We start from the raw sequence: 18,085 nt of genomic DNA on the forward strand, positions 1-18,085 counted from the left end.
TTTAAATCAGTCCTAGAAGTTATTCACATTAATGAAACATGGGTGGGAGGCAGTGTGGGGTGTCCTATAGACTCAAGGACATTTCTAGGAAGGGGAAAACTGTGGTTTACTGATAAGTCATCATCTTTTGTCAGGTATTGGAAAAGTGTTCCTATATCTAGACTTGACTTATTTTTTTTTTGAGTTAGAGTCTTACTGTCACCCAGACTGGAGTACAGTGGCACCCTCCCTGCCACTACAGCCTCGACCTGCTGGGCTCCAGCAATCCTTCCGCCTCAGCCTTCCAAGCAGCCAGAATTACAGGCGTGCACTACCACACCCAGCTAATTTTTGATTTATTGTAGAGAAAAGGTCTCACCAAGTTGTCCAGGTGGATCTCGAACCTGCAGGCTCAAGTGATCCACGCACCGAGCATGGCCTTGTTTACATTTTTAAAAGAAGTGGAAAATGATGAAACTGCCTGGGGAGGGGGACACATTTTATCAACAAGGGTACCTGCATAATGAACATTTGTATATATAACCCTGAATTGTACCCCACATATTTAAAATAAAAATAAATAAATAAAACTAGGGACTTTCCAATGGGGATAGACCAAATAAGGCAAGTGTATAACTGTGACCAATCAGATACTTTCTTTGCTTAACTTCTGTGTCCATTCTATAAAAGCCTCCCCCTTTCTCTCTGTGGGTGGAGCTCCTGAACTGCTTCTGGTTTAGAGCTGCCCAATTTGTGAATTGTTGTTTGTTCAAATAAACTTTAAAATTAAAAAAAAAAGATAGCGAAAGAAACCTTTTCATTGCAGTAGATACAAGTCTGGATATAACTCTTAAGTCAAATGAAGTATTTCTACAAATTGGGATGAATATTTTAGTAGAATTTCCAAAACTAATCACAATCCCTTCACATCTCATAAAGTATAGCACCGTTACTGGTTTATTTATTTACAACTGGAGTCTCAGTCTTGTCACCCAGGCTGGAGTGCAGTGGCACACTCATGGCCACTGCAGCCTCAACCTGCTGGGCTTAGGTGATCCTTCCGCCTCAGCACTTCAAGTAGCTGGAAATACAGATGTACACCACCACGCCTGGTTAGTTTTTTTTGTGATTTATTGTAGCGACGAGGTAGTCTCACCAAGTTGTCTAGGCTGGTCTCTCGCCTCGGCCTCCCAAAGCCTGAGCCAACAGACCTGGCCCAGTTACTGGTTTAAAGATCGGATTGCCAGCCAGGCTCGGTGGCTCAGCCTGTAATTTCGCGCCTTTGGGAGGCTGAGGTGAGTAGATTGCCTGAGCCCGCGGGTTCGAGACCCGCCTGGGAGGCGAGACCTCATCTCTACAATTAATCAAAAAATCAGCCAGGTGTGGTAGCGCGCACCTGTAGTTCCAGCTACTTGGAAGGCTGAGCGGAGGAATCGCTGGAGCCCAGCAGGTCGAGGCTGCGGTGGCCAGGAGCGGCCACTGCACTCCAGTTTGGGCAACAGAGTGAGACTCCAACTAAAAAAAAAAAAAAGATCAGATTGTGTTCAAATTCTAGCCTATCACTTATTGGCTGCTTGAACTTGAGCAGGTCACTTCATCGCTTCTGTACCTAGATTCCTCATTTGTAATGTAATAGTACCTACCCTCATAGGTGAATGAATTTGAAATGAAATAAGATATGTTAAAAGTACTTAGAATAGTGCCTTGCTTGATTGTCCTATGCTGGAGTTGTTGTTATAGGGAACGCATGTATAAATGCAGTTAAACATAAATCCATCAATATTATCTTTGTAGCAACATAAATGCCTTAGCTCTAGCTTCTTGCTATACCATACATTTATAAAATTGACAGACTCACTCACCCCAAGGCTGCCTGGACACGGGGCAGTCAAGCAGGAGCTGGGTTCAGATGCAGGCCAGTTTAACACACCACCACCAGGGTTGGGAGCCTGACTGACCTCCCTCGCTCAGCTACCTAACACCCCCCACCCCAAGAAAGCTCTGGGCGGTCCTGGAGACCATGGTTGTAGGGTTTACAGCTTAAAACTTAAACCAGAGCTGAAGGTCACCAGAGCTGGGTGAAGAATTTGCCATTTTCAGTGGAAAACAAGCTAGTTATGATGACTTTGTACTTTGGATCTGGATTTGCTGCACCTTTCTTATAGTTAAGACACCAGCTGCATGAGAAATTTTTTTTAGTTCATCCATTTAACAGATATGAAAGAGCATTTAAAGATGTGCAGTCTCTCTGAAAAATAGATCAAACTTTTGAAAGGCATACTAGATATGTTTGTAAATAAACTTTTATAAGATGAAAAAAATAAATAAAACTGACTTAGAGTTTCAAGTAGACAGCTTTTTTTGAGTTGGAGTCTCAGTTACCCAGACTGGAGTACAGTGGCACGCTCACGGCCACCCCAGCGTTGACCTGCTGGGCTGCCATGATCCTTCTGCCTCAGCCTTCCAAGCCCAAACCACAGGCGCACGCTACCATGTCTGGCTAATTTTTTTTATTGTAGAGATGAGGTCTTGCCAAGTTACCCGGGTTGGTCTCAAACTCGCAGACTCAGGCAATCCACTTGCCTTGGCTTCTCAAAGTGCTGGGATTACAGGCAGACCCACTGAGCTTGGCCTGACACAGCCTTATAAATTGAAGGGTTATATCTGGTATTCAACCAAAGAAATAAGACTGAAGAATAAAAATCATGATGAGTTACTTAAAGATGGAACCTTCTTAAGCATTTTCTCCAAAAGGATTATGGACCAGCTATGAGTTTTATGCAGTTGGGAAATTCTGGAGTTGTAACTTGCTGATCTCCCTGCAAAGTAAGATGTAACTCACTTTTTTTTTTTTTTTGAGTTGGAATCTCACTCTGTCGCCCAGACTGGAGTGCAGTGGCCGCTTCCGGCCACTGCAACCTCGACCTGCTGGGCTCCAGCGATCCTTCCGCCTCAGCCTTCCAAGTAGCTGGAACTACAGGTGTGCACTACCACGCCCGGCTAATTTTTTTGATTTATTGTAGAGATGAGGTCTCGCCAAGTTGCCCAGGCAGGTCTCAAACCCGTGGGCTCAGGCAATCCACTCACCTCAGCCTCCCAAAGGCGCGGGATTTACAGGCTGAGCCACCGAGCCCTGCGATGTAACTCACTTGTAATTATCTATTAATATTTGAAATGTTCCAGTTTTAAACTGAGAAAGGAAAAAGCAATTTAGGAATAAAAATGTATACTGAAGTAGTAACCAAACAGCATTTAATGAAATAAAGGGGAGATCGTCATAACCACCGTGTATTTAATCTAGGAGTTATGGAAGTGTCTATAATTTGTTTTGGAGCTAAACTTAAAAGAACCACACACCTAATATAACCAGAAGTATTTTTATATATGTACGCTTTTTTTTTTGAGTTGGAGTCTCACTCTGTATTCCAAACTGGAGTGCAATAGCATGCTCACAGGCACCGCAGCCTCAACCTGCTGGGTTCAGGCAATCCTTCCGCCTCAGCCTTCCAAGTAGCTGGAACTAGAGGTGTGCACCACCACACCTAGCTAATTTTTTATTTATTTATTGTAGAGACGAGGTCTTGCCATGTTGCCCAGGCTGGTCTTGAACCCAAAAGGCTCGGGCAATCCTCTCACTTCCACCTCCCAAAGTGCTGGGATTACAAGTGTGAGCCACCACACCCTGCTTCATAAAGTACTTTTAAATAAAGCATCTTTTCGTGGGTCATGGTTTCAGTGAGTAAACCTTCATTTGTATAAGATCATACTTACCCGAGAATCTGCCATGTAATAACTTTTAAAGGGAAACATCAGCACTTATCCATTCAGTGTTAAACTTTGCTTAATGAATAGAAGCATAGATATTTCCACCCTGTGACCCAGTCTTCCAATAGAAAAGAAACTTATTCCTAGGCTAGTATGGATATGACAGGAAACTCCTGGGGTTACTGAAATAGCTGTTTTAACTACTAGAGAGACTACACAGGTGGTTCAACAGAATTTACTTGTATATTTTCCATTTTCTATACTATTTGAAGGCATAGGATAGCTTTGTATTAGCTTTCTACAATACTGTGTTTTAAACTTATCCAGTAAACTAAGATGCAGTACAACTTTTATACAACTTCGGAGATTAAAAAAATCTCCACAAGAAAAAGCAACTCAGCAGGCCCTGGTGTTAAAAACATTTCCCCAGAATAAACAGATATGCAACTGCATTAAAAGGTAGTTTTCAAATATTTAAATTACACCAAGATTCCTTCCAAATATGTGCCTTACTCCAACCAATGCAACCAATTCATTGCTAATAACGGGGTATGAATTTTTGGCAAATGTTTATGGTTTCACTTTCTTCATTAATTAAAAACCTTTTAAGGTGCTACCAAGCAGCAAAATAGGTTTCATCAGTTCTCTGCTCGTGGCAGAGGTGACAACTGTGAAATAGCAAAAGGTACAGTTTAACAGTAAGTAATGCATGAAGAAACTATAACAAGTAGCCTAAATACAGAGTTGGGTAGAATCAAACTAGTTATGTCTAGAATTACACAACTGAAATTAATATAGGTACGTTGAAAATAAAGTTGGAGACGTAATTGGTATCTAAAATCAAATCTGAAGACTTTCTCGATAAAATATAAATATGTTCTTTTGGAATTGGAAATAAAACTATCAATTGATGGAGAGCTAGAGACTTATTAACCCCTCCTACACAGATAAGGAAATAAGTGACAAAGTCTCTTGCACTGAAGTTATGTATTTTAACAGCTTTACATGTAATATTCATATATAAAAAACTTTAAGTGCTTTTCTCCAATTTAAAAATCTAAAGAATTCAAAAATAAGGCATTCAATATTTGAAAAAAGTACAGATTTACAAAATGTGTATATTCTGTCATGAAAACTCCACACCAACATTATACACTTGGAAAAAAATACAAACAGGATATATTACAAATTTATGCAGCAATAACTTAGTTCACACCATGCAATAAAAAGTACATTAATCAAGATACACAAGCTTTTGTAGGTTCTAAACTGAAGGACTTTTTTCTTTTTTTTCTGCAGAATCCTTAAAACCGGTGGCACTTAAAACTTGTTAGCCTTTCTACTGAGAGGTAAATTATACACAACAATGATGAAAAAGATTAACAGACCAGTTGTCTATTATGAGTCATTCCAGCTTTGTTCAACAATGGCAGAAACTCTTTTCTCATATTCTCGTTTGTTTTCCTGATAAAGCTGTGCTGCCTGGCTATTGGCTGGACTGTTTGGATTCGGTTCATCCAGCAGAGACTGGAAGGAAAGAGAGAAGAAAAAACAAATTTGCAGAGTTATTCTTTACACGAACGGGTCAGATATGGAATACAGAAAATTTACACAAAACAACAGAAATTATTTTAGAGATTAGTATGTCTCACATATTTTTAGGTCTAAATACCTTTAAGAAAATGGCTTAATAAATTCTATAGTAAGAGGCTTCCTGCTGCTAAAGAACTTAAGCTTCCAAAACAAATAGTTCTCAATTGCCATAAGACCGCTAATTTCAAAGAAATTGGAAAAGGATATCAGCATACTGAGACTCTCATTAACCAAGAAGATAAACAGCTTACCTTATACCAATATTTTGCAAAGCTAAACTCTATACATTTAGCCATTGAGCCAGGAGGGAATGAAATAGTAAGCAATGAAAACAATGTGTTTTTTTTTTTTAAGTTGGAATCTCTGTCGCCCAGGCTGGAGTGCAGTGGCATGCTTGATGGCCTCCGCAGCCTCGACCTGCTGGGCTCAGGCAATCCTTCCACATCAGCCTTCCAAGTAGCTGGAACCACAGGTATGCGCTACCATGCCCGGCTAATTTTTTGATTTACTGTAGAGACGAGGTCTTGCCAAGTTGCCCAAGCTGGTCTCAAACCCCTGAACTCAGGCAATCCTCTCACTTCGCCTCCCAAAGTATTGGGATTATAGGTATGAATCACCATACCCAGCCTGAAAACTATGCTTATAAGATGTCTAAAATTAAATAAATTTGATAGAAAATTAAAAAGACAGTCACAAACCAAAATGTTATTTCTACTCCTTTAAGATCCATATAACTAAAACATCACTCACTCCACCCTCCAAAATTCAATCAAAGTTTATTCTAAGATATACTGCCAGACTTTGGCAAATAGTTAAAATACTTTCTATCGCTCTCTTTTTTCTTTGAGTCAGAGTTTCACTGTCACCCAGGCTAGAGTGCAGTGGCATGCTCATGGCCACCACAGCCTTAACCTGCTGGGCTCAAGCAATCCTACCTCAGTCTTCCAAGCAGCTGGAATCACAGGCACGTGCCGCTACGCCCGGCTAATTTTTTCACTTATTGTAGAGATGAGGTTTCGCCATGTTGCCCATGCTGTTCTTGAACCCCTGAGTTCAGGTAATCCTCTCATCTCTGCCTCCCCAAGTGCTAGGATTACAGGCATCCACAGTGCCTGCCTTCTCTCTATTTTAAAATGTAATTTCTTGGATGGGGTAACATACTCAATGCTTCTCAGCCCCTGGCAGTTTGAGGTCCCTATAGTTTTTCCTAGCAATCATTTTTATTTCTCCCCAAAAAGATTTTATTTCCCACACCTCTGGCTATGCTTCATGGGCACAAATTAAGTTTGACCTGTGAGAACATGTAATTTACACATGATCAGTAAAGGGATTTGTGGACTGCATCACATGTAGTCACTAATGAAATAGCAGAGTAGATAGCTGAAAATCATGGGGTTCTTGTCTGAGTTCTGCCATTGGTTACCTGGGTACTAGGGAGGTTAGTTTGTTTGTATGGTCTTTAGATTGCTCTTAAAAGGAATTGACTATATCCCAATGAACACTGAAAAATTGTGACACACCCTAACACACACTTACCTGAATTGATGTTAAGATAGAGGATACATCATATGTTGGACTCCATCGATTCTGAAGGATATCTAAACATATGCTACCATCAGCATACACTGTAAGGACAACACTAATTGGTTACATATGAATTTTGTCATCTCTAACAGTTAAGAGAAATCTTTACCACAAATAGAATGCTTGCTTTAGTCAGAAATTTTAAGTATTTGGTAATAACTACACCCTCTGTCTCACAGGAAAACCTGTCTCAAAATTAAAATCTTTATTTTATACCTGCTATGGATCGCACCTCCAAAACTCATTTTTGAAACTTAATAGCCACTGTTAAGTGTTGAGGGGTGGAACCTTTAAGAGGTGATTAGGTCATGGGGTTCTGCCCGCATGAATGGACAAATTATGGCAGGAGTGGGCTCCTAATAGAAGACTGAGTTTTGCTTAGTTTCCTGTCTTGTATGCTCACTGTCCTTCTGCCTTCCACCATGTGATGCCACAGCACGAAGGCCCTCACCAGATACCAGTGCCATGCTTTTGCACTTCCCAGTCTCCAGAACTATGGGCCCAATAACCTGTTGTTTATAAATTATTACCTAGTCTCTGTTATTCTGTTATAGCATAAAATGGACTAAGATAGCACCTTATCATCAGGAGGCTGAGTTACATTTTTTCAACATATATCATAGAGCAATCTGTTTAAATTCTGTATTTCTAAATATTCTTTTATTTTTTTTATTTTTATTTTTTTTGAGTTGGAGTCTCACTCCGTCGCCCAGACTGAAGTCTGAAGCCACCGGAGCCTCGACCTGCTGGGCTCCGGCGATCCTTCCGCCTCAGCCTTCCAAGTAGCTGGAACTACAGGCGCGCGCTACCACGCCCGGCTCATTTTTGATTTATTGTAGAGATGAGGTCTTGCCAAGTTGCCTGGGCAGGTCTCAAACCCACGGGCTCAGGCAATCCACTCACCTCAGTCTCCCAAAGCGCTGGGATTACAGGCTGAGCCACCGAGCCTGGCTTCTAAATATTCTTAAATAAAGCACTTGAAAAACTGCTTGTTTATTGACATAACAATTCCACTCCTAGGAATTATAAGGAAATAATAATGGTACACAAAGATACATTTTTTTTTTTTGAGTTGGAGTCTCACTCTGTCGCCCAGACAGGAGTGCAGTGGCCGCTCCCGGCCGCCACAGCTTTGACCTGCTAGGCTCTGGCAATCCTTCCGCCTCAGCCTTCTGAGAAGCCGGAATTACAGGCATGCACTACCACACCTGGCTGATTTTTTGATTTATTGTAGAGATGAGGTCTCGCCAAGTTGGCCAGGCGGGTCTTGAACCCGCGGGCTCAGGCAATCCACTCACCTCAGCCTCCCAAAGGCGCGGGATTACAGGCTGAGCCACCGAGCCCGGCTCACAAAGATACATTTACAGGACAGTCACTATAATACTATTTATAAGAGTGAAAAACTGGAAACTCCTTGTGGTCCATAAAGAGGGGATTGGTTGGGCCAGGTGCAGTGGCTCACACCTGTAATCCCAACACTTTGGCAGGCCAAGGTGGGAGCACTACTTGAACCCGGGAGTTCAAGACAACATAACGAAACCGCGTCTCTACAAAAACTAAAAAAATTAGCTGGGCATGGTGGGCATGCTTCGTAGCCTCAGCTACCCAGGAGGCTGAGGCGGAAGAATTGTCTGAGCTCAGGAGAAGTCTGCTATGAGCTGTGTTCATATGACTGGCCTCTGGCTTGGGCAACAAAATGAGACACTTAAATACTGTCAACTCAAAAAAAGATTGTACATTCATATAACCATTCAAATGTAATCACCAGAAATGATACATATCTACTCTTCTTATGTAAAAAACCATAAGTAAATATTTTCATTTGTAGTATATGTAGTCACAAAAACATTTGCAAGACTGTCAAAATATAAGTAGTGGCTATCTGCAATAAAATTATGAATCTTATTTTCTTTACCATTCCTTGCATTTATGATTTATTTTTGCAATGCGTATACAGTCCTTTTATAATAAAAAAAATCAAGGGATTAGCATGTATTAAAAGTCTCAGAATGATTACATCAAAATACAAGAAATGATTGTAAATTTTTACACAGGAGACTATATAACTGTAGGAAAAACTTCCAGAAGTAGAATTGCTACGCTGACAAGGGGCAAATGCACTTAAAAGTTATAGATACTGCCAACTGTGGAAAGCTTCATGGAGCAAGCTAGAACACTACATAAAAACAGGGATAACTGAGGCTTTCTTGGAGAGAGGGGAGCAAATCACACTTAAATACTGTCATTCCTCATGGCTCTAGCCTACACCCTCTACCTTCTAATACTTTATACCTCCTTCTGGGCAACGCTGTTCACTCCTGTGGCCTTAGTTACTGTCCATGTGCTCAGTACTCCCAATTGTTGGCCTCAGCCCAGATCTGTCACTCAGCTTCAAAGTAGCATAGTCAACTGCTTACTATCTATCCCACAGAAACATTTCAAACTTAGCCACCCAAAGCAAAAATCAGCACATCTATAAAACCCATAAAAGTACAAAATAATTTTTAAAGTTTTGAACAAAATAACTAGAACCTAAACATCTATTAGCTAATGATTGGATAGATAAAATGTAGTATATACACACAATGGAACATTATTCTGCAACTTAAAAATGAAGTACAGATGCATTCATTTTTTATTTCTTTTTATTTCTTTTTTTAGTAGGAGTCTTACTCTGTTACCTAGGCTGAAGTGCAGTGGTACACTCACTGCTACTGCAGCCTCAGCCTGCTGGGCTCAGGTGATCCTTCCACCTTAGCCTTCCAAGTAGCTGGAACTACAGTGTGCACCCCCACAACTGGCTAATTTAAAAAATATATATATTGTAGAGACAAGGTCTCATCAAGTTGCCCAGTCTGATCTCGAACCCCGGAGCTCAGGCAATCCTCTCACCTATGCCCCCTAAAGTGCTGGGATTACAGGCAAGAGACACTGCATCTAGCTGTTTTTTTATCTTTTTAAGAGACAAGGTCTCTGCTATGTTGCCCAGGCTGGTCGTGAACTCTTGGGCTTAAGCAATCCTCTTGCCTCAGCCTCCTAAAGTGCTACAGTGTGAGCTACAGTGCCTGGCCAGATACATTTTATAATATAGATGAACACTGAAAACTTTATGCTAAGTGAAAGAAGTCAATCACAAAGGACCATATTACTGTAAGAGTCTACTTACGTGAAATATTTAGAATAGTTAAATCTAGTGAGAAAGTAAATTAGTGGTTATCTTGGATGGCGGGGCGTTGGGAAAATCGGGAAATGACTGATGATAGAATAGCTATGGGATTTTTTGTTGTTCTACAATTATAGTGGTGATGACGGTGCAAACTCTGTGACTGTACTAAAAACTATCAAACTGTACAATTTTTTTTTTTTTTTTTTGAGTTGGAGTCTCACTCTGTCGCCCAGACTGGAGTGCAGTAGCCGCTCCTGGCCACTGCAGCCTCGACCTGCTGGGCTCCGGCGATCTTTCCGCCTCAGCCTTCCAAGTAGCTGGAACCACAGGCGCACGCTACCATGCCCGGCTAATTTTTTGATTTATTGTAGAGATGAGGTCTTGCCAAGTTGCCCAGGCGGGTCTCGAACCCGTGGGCTCAGGCAGTCCACTCACCTCAGCCTCCCAAAGCGAGGAATTACAGGCTGAGCCACTGAGCCTGGCTAAACTGTACAATTTAAATGAGTGAATATTATGATTCTGTAAATTTTTATTTCAATGAATGTTTTTTAAAAATGTGTATCAGAAGGTTAAATAATAACACCGGGAGTGGTGGTTCACACCTATGCCTATAATCCCAGCACTGTGGGAGGCCAAGGTCAGAGGACTGTGTGAGTCCACGAGTTTGAGACCAGCCTGGGCAACCTGGCGAGACCTTATCTCTACAATAAATCAAAAAATTATCCAGGTTTGGTGGCACTTCAGCTACTAGGAAGGCTGAGGCAAACAGATCACAGGAACCCAGCAGGTTGAGACTACGGTGGCTGGGAGCGTGCCACTGCCCTCCGGCATGGGTGAAAGAGTAAGACTCCAACTCAAAAAACAAAAAAAACGTTAAATAAAGTACTCCTAGCAGAAAAAAGGGAAACCATGCTATAAATATGAAGAGATGAGAAAACTAAATACATTATTTTCTTTTTTTTTTTAAAAATATAGTTTATTTAGAAAGTAAATTAGAAAGAGAGGAGAGTATATAGAGAGATTAACCTCCCTAAAGTAGGGGAAGGGGCCAAACCTAAGAAACAGGGCAGCAGTAGCTCAGAGAGCCATGTGGACACACCAGAGTTTAGCAAAACAAAGGCGGTTGGCTGCTCAAGGTTGATTGCTTTCATCCATCCATCCATCCATTTTTTTGTCAGAATCTCACTGTCACCCAGGCTAGAGTGCAGTGGCACGATCACAGCCACCACAGCCTTGACCTGCTGGGCTCAGGTGACCCTTCTACCTCAGCCTTCCAAGTAGAGAGGCACAGGTACACATCACCATGCCCAACTAATTTTTTGATTCATTGTAGAGACGAAGTCTCACCAAGTTGCCCAGGCTGGTCTCGAACCCCTGGACTAAGGCAATCCTCTCGCCTCAGCCTCCCAATGTGCTGAGATTACAGGTGTGAGCCACCATGCCCAGCTTTTATTTTCTTATAAATTTGCTGAAGGTGATAATCCTACATCTATTCACATATACCTCCTACTCATTCTAAATAGTCTTTCCTCCCTTGGTTGGAAAGATTCCCTTACTAAAATGTGTTTGGTTTGATTCAATGTCAAGTCTAAGCCAGATAAATCTACAGTGGAATAAGGTGTAAGTGACTTGAGAATCTCCCCAAAACATAAACAAAATAAAATCAAACCTGTCTTGGCCAAATACACAAACACATCTCTCTTCTGAGCAAGAAGCTCTATTATGTAGTTTGCAGTACTAGAGTCACAATTAAGAGGATCTCTGAAAATGTTCTTCCTGAAAGTTAGCTGGTGGAGAATACCTCACATTTAAATGGCCACAGGCTATAAGAATGAAAAGGAGATGAGGTCATTGCTTTGTTAAACTCTGGTGTGCCCACCTGGCTCTTTGAACTATGACCACCATGACTCCTAGAGCTTTGGCCCCCTTCCCTACCTTGGGGAAGTGAATCTACTCTCTCTCTCTAAATTACTTTCTAAATAAACCACATTTTCTAATCTAAAAAAAGAGAATGAAAAGCAGCTTTAAGATTTTGGATAAGTATATCCTATGGTAATTTATAATCCAGGAATATAAATATAATAGATGTAAACAGCAAGAAATCAAGGAAGACCAAATTTATTACTCTGTCACCCAGGCTGGAATGCGGTGCCTCACTCATGGCCACCCCAGTGTTGACATGGTGGACTCAGGAGATTCTCTCACTTCGGCCTTCCAAGCAGTCGGAACTACAGGCACACGCTACCATGCCTGGCTAATTTTTTATTTATTGTAGAGACGAGGTCTTGTCAAGTTGCCCGGGCTGGTCTTGAATGCTTGGGCTCAGGCAATCCACTCTCCTTGGTCTCGCAAAGCGCTGGGATTACAGGCTGAGCCACCGAGCCCGGCCAAAGGTGTTATTTCTTAAAAGCTAAATTTTAGCAAACAAATTCTTTTTGGTATCTTTCACGTTTCTACAAATGAATACATATTACAGTATTTATTTTATATATAAAAATTTATTATAAAAATATAAATAGAGAGAACAGGGTCTTGCTATGCTGTCCAGGTTGGCCTCAAACTCCTGAGCTCAAGTTATCCTACTATGCCAAGGTCCTGTGTAAGTCAGAGTATGGGCATGTGCTGCTGTGCTCAGCTTACACATTATTTTTAATTCAGAAGTTATTGAAACAAAACAAGCTGGGCATGGTGGTGCATGCCTGTGGTTCCAACTACTTCGAAGACTGAGGTGGAAGGACTGCCTGAGCTGGCTGCAGTGGCCATGAGTGTGCCACTGCATTCCAGCCTGGGTGACAGTAAGACTCCTACTCAAAGAAAAGAAAAGAAAAAAAAACAACTATTGCTCAAATTTGGAACCTTGGTAAGATTCCAGCTACAAAAATATGGCTAACATTGACATGAAAGCAACACCTGTAAGTTGGTGAAAAGTAAGTGGCAAGACCTAAAACTCTTTCCCCCTTTATCATTTGCAAGGTCTAATAAATTGCTACTTACCATTTGGATGAAACATTTTGGATAAAAATCTAACAGTTGGTGGTTTATTTGGATATTCTTCAGAAAATTCTATTACTAGTTTAAAAGTACCTAGATAGAAAACAAACCAAAACAATTGTAGTAAAGACAAACACAACTTTTTAATCTCTTCAATCAGTTCTCAACCCCATAACCATTACTGTTGTTTTTTGTTTTTTTTTTAATTAGATTTTCACTCTGTCGCCCAGACTGCAGTGGCACGCTCCGAGCCACCGCAGCCTTGCCCTGCTGGGTTCCAGCGATCCTTCCGCCTTAGCCTTCCAAGTAGCCAGAACTATAGGTGTGTGCTACTACACTCGGCTAATTTTTGATTTATTGTAGAGACGAGGTCTCGCCAAGTTGCCTGGGTGGGTCTCGAATCCGAGGGCTCAGGCAATCCACTCACCTCGGCCTCCCAAAGTGCTGGGATTACAGGCTGAGCCACTGAGCTCGGCCCATTACTGGTTTTTACACAACCACACAAAAGTTAGTATGTCAACTTTGGTTTAGCACACAAAACATACTAAATATACCTCTATTTATGTTAAATTGATAACACAAAGCATTCGCAGCAGCTGGGGGACAGGCACATTCTTATGCTTTTGGTGGAAGTGTTAACTGTCATATTTTTAGAAGGCAACTAGGCCCTAGCTACCAAGATTTAAAATGCACACTTGAGGAACATTACAGCTTAGAAGGGGGATGCCGTAATTCTGTGAGGGGCTGACTATCAAACAGTAAAGGATCCAGATTGGAGGCATGGATGCTTTGGTGAAAATCAGTTCTGTCCCCACACCAATCCCTTCATTCAAATATGTCAAGAATCATTAAGCTTAGTGTAACTGCCTACTTTTAAAAATAACTATTTTTGGTTATACACCAACATGGTACATTTCAGTCATTCTAATCCAGTATTTAACCATTAATAGTTTCATGACTGTCTTTATAGATTCGTTTGGCTTATTTGACTATCAAGAGCCCTTTTATTTAGAGGAAAGCCACCTGAAGGTTGAAGAAGCCTTCCAACTACAACTCCTTGGACATACTCAGTAAGTTGAGACTTATTTCTAATGAAGTCAATAAAACTTTAAACCATTCCAGATGTCTTTACAAGGTTCTTTCCTTATGTCATCAATGCATTTAAAAACAAACCACTCTTTCTCAGCCTAAATTCTAAGCTCCTGGCTATATATATTATATCTTCACTGGTCATATGTTTGGTATATAAATTTTACCTCCTTCATTTTGTTGTTTGGAAATTTGGGATTGGTAGGCCAATGATACAAACAAACCAAAGGTAATTTCTATTTCATATTTTGACATGTATCAATAGAGGTACTCTGAAGCATACAGCTTATTATAAAGTTAGCTCTATGCCTAATGATATATTTTCAAAGTTTATGTTTTAATTTTCTTTAATTACAAAAGTAGCAGCTTGTAGAATGTAAAATTTCAAGCAAAAACAAATATGAAGCAGCTATCCTTAAGCTTTTGGTCTTGGACTCCTTTATACTCTTAGTCCCACCATATCCAAACTTCCAGTGTGAATTCATGGAACATGAAGCTGGGAAGAGATACTTGCAATAGCATACCATCTTACAGTATTTCTACCATTGAAATACAAAGACAGGAATAACCTTTAAGAGCACCCATAAATAGACCAATATGGCCAAACAAACAGAAAGTGATGACAGGCACATATTAATCACTTACAAATTTTTTTAAAACTGTGTTTTTATATAATTTATAAAACAATGGTTTTATAAATACATATATCAAAAAATTAGCTGGGCGTGGTGACGCCAGCCTATAGTTCCAGCTAATTGGGAGGCTGAAGTGGAAGAATCACCTGAGTCCTACAGATTGAGGCTGTGGTAGCTGTGAGCGTGCCACTGCACTCCAGCCTGGGTGACAGAGTGAGACTCCGACTCAAAAACAAAACAAACAATGGTTCTACAAAACAAACAATGGTTCTTTAATAACCAACTTGTAAAAATTCCTGAAATTTTAACAGTTAGCTCTCTCTCATGAATCAATACAGGTTGCCTCTAGCACACTACTGGTTCTACCTACTGATTTTTTGGTATTAGAAATTTTTAACTCAGAAAATCTTAAAGTTCATTAATTCATTTTTAAAAACTTGCAAATCCATTATACAACCTAATATATTTAATGAAAAATATTTCCCCCTCAAAAAGTAAGAAGTATAAGCATTATTTTATATTTTTGCAACTCTCTCTTTTGACTTCGCCTCCCAAAGTGCTGGGATTACAGGCGTGAGCCACCACGCCTGGTACAACTCTCTTTATGACTGCTTTTCAGAAGACTGCTGGAGTCTCTTATCTGTTTCTGTACTCAATCTATTACAATACGCTATTTCACTGAAGTACATGAAGAAAATCCAACCACACATGAACATGAAAAAATATTTTAATAGCCTTTTCAGATAACTGTAGATATTTTTAAATAATCAATAAGCTTTATTTTAAATTATAATTAAATCCATTAAAATATATTATGGAACTTGAATACATTAAGTAATATGATGTTGAGATTCTTTTCTGAACTCACACCAAAGAAGAAATGATAAGTTTAGTTGTGGTTGTTGTTTTATTTGGAGCCTCACTCTGTCGTCTAGGCTGGAGGGCAGTAGCACGCTGACTGCCACTGCAGCCTCAACCTGCTGGACTCTCAGGTGATCCTTATGCCTCAGCCTTCCAAGTAGCCTTCCTCGTCTCTACAATAAATCAAAAAATAAGCCGGGCTCGGTGGCTCAGTCTGTAATCCCACGCCTTTGGGAGGTTCAGGTGAGTGGATTACCTGAGCCCGTGGGTTTGAGACCAGCCTGGGCAGGCAAGACCTCATCTCTACAATAAATCAAAAAACTAGCTGGGCGTGGTAGTGTGTGACTGTAGTTCCGGCTACTTGGAAGGCTGAGGCGGAAGGATCGCCGGAGCCCAGCAGGTCGAGGCTGCGGTGGCCGGGAGCAGCCACTGCACTCCGGTCTGGGCGACAGTGAGACTCCAACTCAAAAAATAAAAAAAAATAAAAAAAATAAGCCAGGTGTGGTAGTGCACGCCTGTAGTTCCAGTTACTTGGAAGGCTGAGGTGGAAGGATCATCTGAGCCCAGCAAGTCAAGGCTGCGGTGGCAGTAAGTGTGCCTCTGTCCTCCATACTGGGTGACAGAGTGAGACTCTGACTCAAAAAAAAAAAAATACACTCAAGGGCCAGAGCTACATAATACTAATAATTTCTACTGTGTCAAGGCACTTTAAAGTAAAACTGGCATCTTTTAAAACGCAACCAATACAATGACTACTCGTACAGTCTGATACCATTGTCTTGTTCTAAGATGCCAAACTGCTTAGAAGCAATTGTAGCCACCACTGCTTTTACACTATCAATGCAAATTTCAACACAGGAGTATGAAGCGTGTTGATCGCATGGATTCCCTAAAAGGATCTGAGAGATCCTTAGGGATGTTTATGAACCACACTTGAGAACTTTATGTATCTCCTTGAATTTCTTACTCTCACCTAAAGATAATCAAAGATAACAGTATGGTACATAACCCTTTATAACTAGCGCGCGCGCGCGCACACACACACACACACACACACACTTTATAAAGATGTGATACTGGCAAGGCTCGGTGGCTCAGTCTGTAATCCCAGCACTTTGGGAGGCCAAAGTGAGTGGATTGCGTGAGCCCATGGGTTCGAGACCAGCCCGTGCAACTTGGGAAGACCTTCTCCCTAGAATAAATCAAAAATTAGCCGGGCACAGTAGTGTGCACCCATAGTTCCGGCTACTTGAAAGGCTGAGGCAGAAGATCACCTGAGCCCAACAGGTCTAGCCTGCGGAGGCCAGGAGCGTGCCACTGCACTCCAGCCTGGGTGACAGAGTGAGACTCCAACTCCAAAAAAAAAAAGATGTGATGCTACAAGAAACATTATTCTACAACCTTTTGTCCTAAGACTTATGTTCAAATCTACCTTATTCTTTAACATGTATACAATACTAGAGTCCAGATATATCATAATTTGCTTAACCATTTCCCCTAATGGGCTTTCAGTTTATCTCCTTACAAATAATGCTACAGTCAATATTCTTGCACAAATATTCTTGATGGATTAATTCTGAAGTCATTTTGTTAACTGTAGTAAAGTTGTTTAACAATTTCTTAAAATCCATACTATGACTAGGGAAAATTTACATACCTGGTTAAAATCAATTTGACAAATTCACTTACACATACGTTATTAGAACTAGTTTCCCATCTTCCTGGCTCCTGGTAAAATACGCAATTTAAGAAGCAAAAACTTATGCAAAATGCTAACTACTTATGGATATTAACTGCCAGTAGTACTCAAAGCTACTGGCAGCAATGTATATTTAAGAAAAATTTCAGCTCAACATCCTATCAACTTAGGCAACGAAGTGAAAAAAGCATGATTTACACCCTCCTGGTGTTTGCCTCAGGGATCTCTTTATCATGCTGTAAAGGCCACCTAAATATAAAGTCTCCTCAACACATATCCCACCATCTAGGCTTACAGTTCTACAGAAAAATATCAAAATAACAGGTAACTGGCAATGGAGGTTACCAAGCTGACAGGGGAAAAAGTTTCTTATAAACTATAAGTTCTTAGTAGCTTCTTTTGGTTTTAACTCAAGACTATTAATAATAAAAAATGGATTCAAGTAGATCTGTTGGTGTTACAATTTCCTACTAAAAAGCACCCTCTCAATATTATGGGAAACTTAGCAAGTATGACTTACCATCTTCAAAGGGTGTCCCTTCTGGTCTGAAAACAAGAAGATTTCTTATTAAAATTAAGTTTTTCCCTTGATTAAAAAAATAAATAAATAAAATTAAGTTTTTCATTCTTCTTTTTCCTAATATTCAAGTATGGAAACAATAAACTTCCATAGAAAAAGAGAAGCTCATTCTGATGATTTGTGGAGTTTTTTTTTTTTTTTTT

At 40.4% G+C, this 18,085-nt stretch overlaps 1 protein-coding gene across 3 annotated transcripts in view; it reads right to left on the minus strand.

The window, feature by feature from the left end:
- Nucleotides 1-3,963: 3,963 nt before the first annotated feature.
- The window catches only part of UBE2B (ubiquitin conjugating enzyme E2 B), an 18,494-nt gene continuing 4,372 nt past the window's right edge, over nucleotides 3,964-18,085 (minus strand). Inside the window, exons 3-6 of one of the 3 annotated variants that reach the window (XM_008065865.2) lie at nucleotides 17,883-17,908; nucleotides 13,082-13,171; nucleotides 6,874-6,962; nucleotides 3,964-5,271 (exon numbers count right to left, since the gene is read on the minus strand). In XM_008065865.2, the coding sequence (XP_008064056.1) occupies nucleotides 5,143-5,271; nucleotides 6,874-6,962; nucleotides 13,082-13,171; nucleotides 17,883-17,908 (334 nt within the window). In that variant the 3' untranslated portion in view covers nucleotides 3,964-5,142. Of the gene's footprint in view, nucleotides 5,272-6,867; nucleotides 6,963-13,081; nucleotides 13,172-17,882; nucleotides 17,909-18,085 lie in introns of all 3 variants that reach the window. The other 2 variants (XM_021716439.1, XM_008065866.2) reach the window with 2 other exon arrangements.

Source organism: Carlito syrichta, unplaced genomic scaffold (assembly GCF_000164805.1).
Source record: "Carlito syrichta isolate Samal-C Ts95f unplaced genomic scaffold, Tarsius_syrichta-2.0.1 Scaffold308816, whole genome shotgun sequence".
Classification (NCBI taxonomy): Eukaryota; Metazoa; Chordata; class Mammalia; order Primates; family Tarsiidae; genus Carlito; species Carlito syrichta.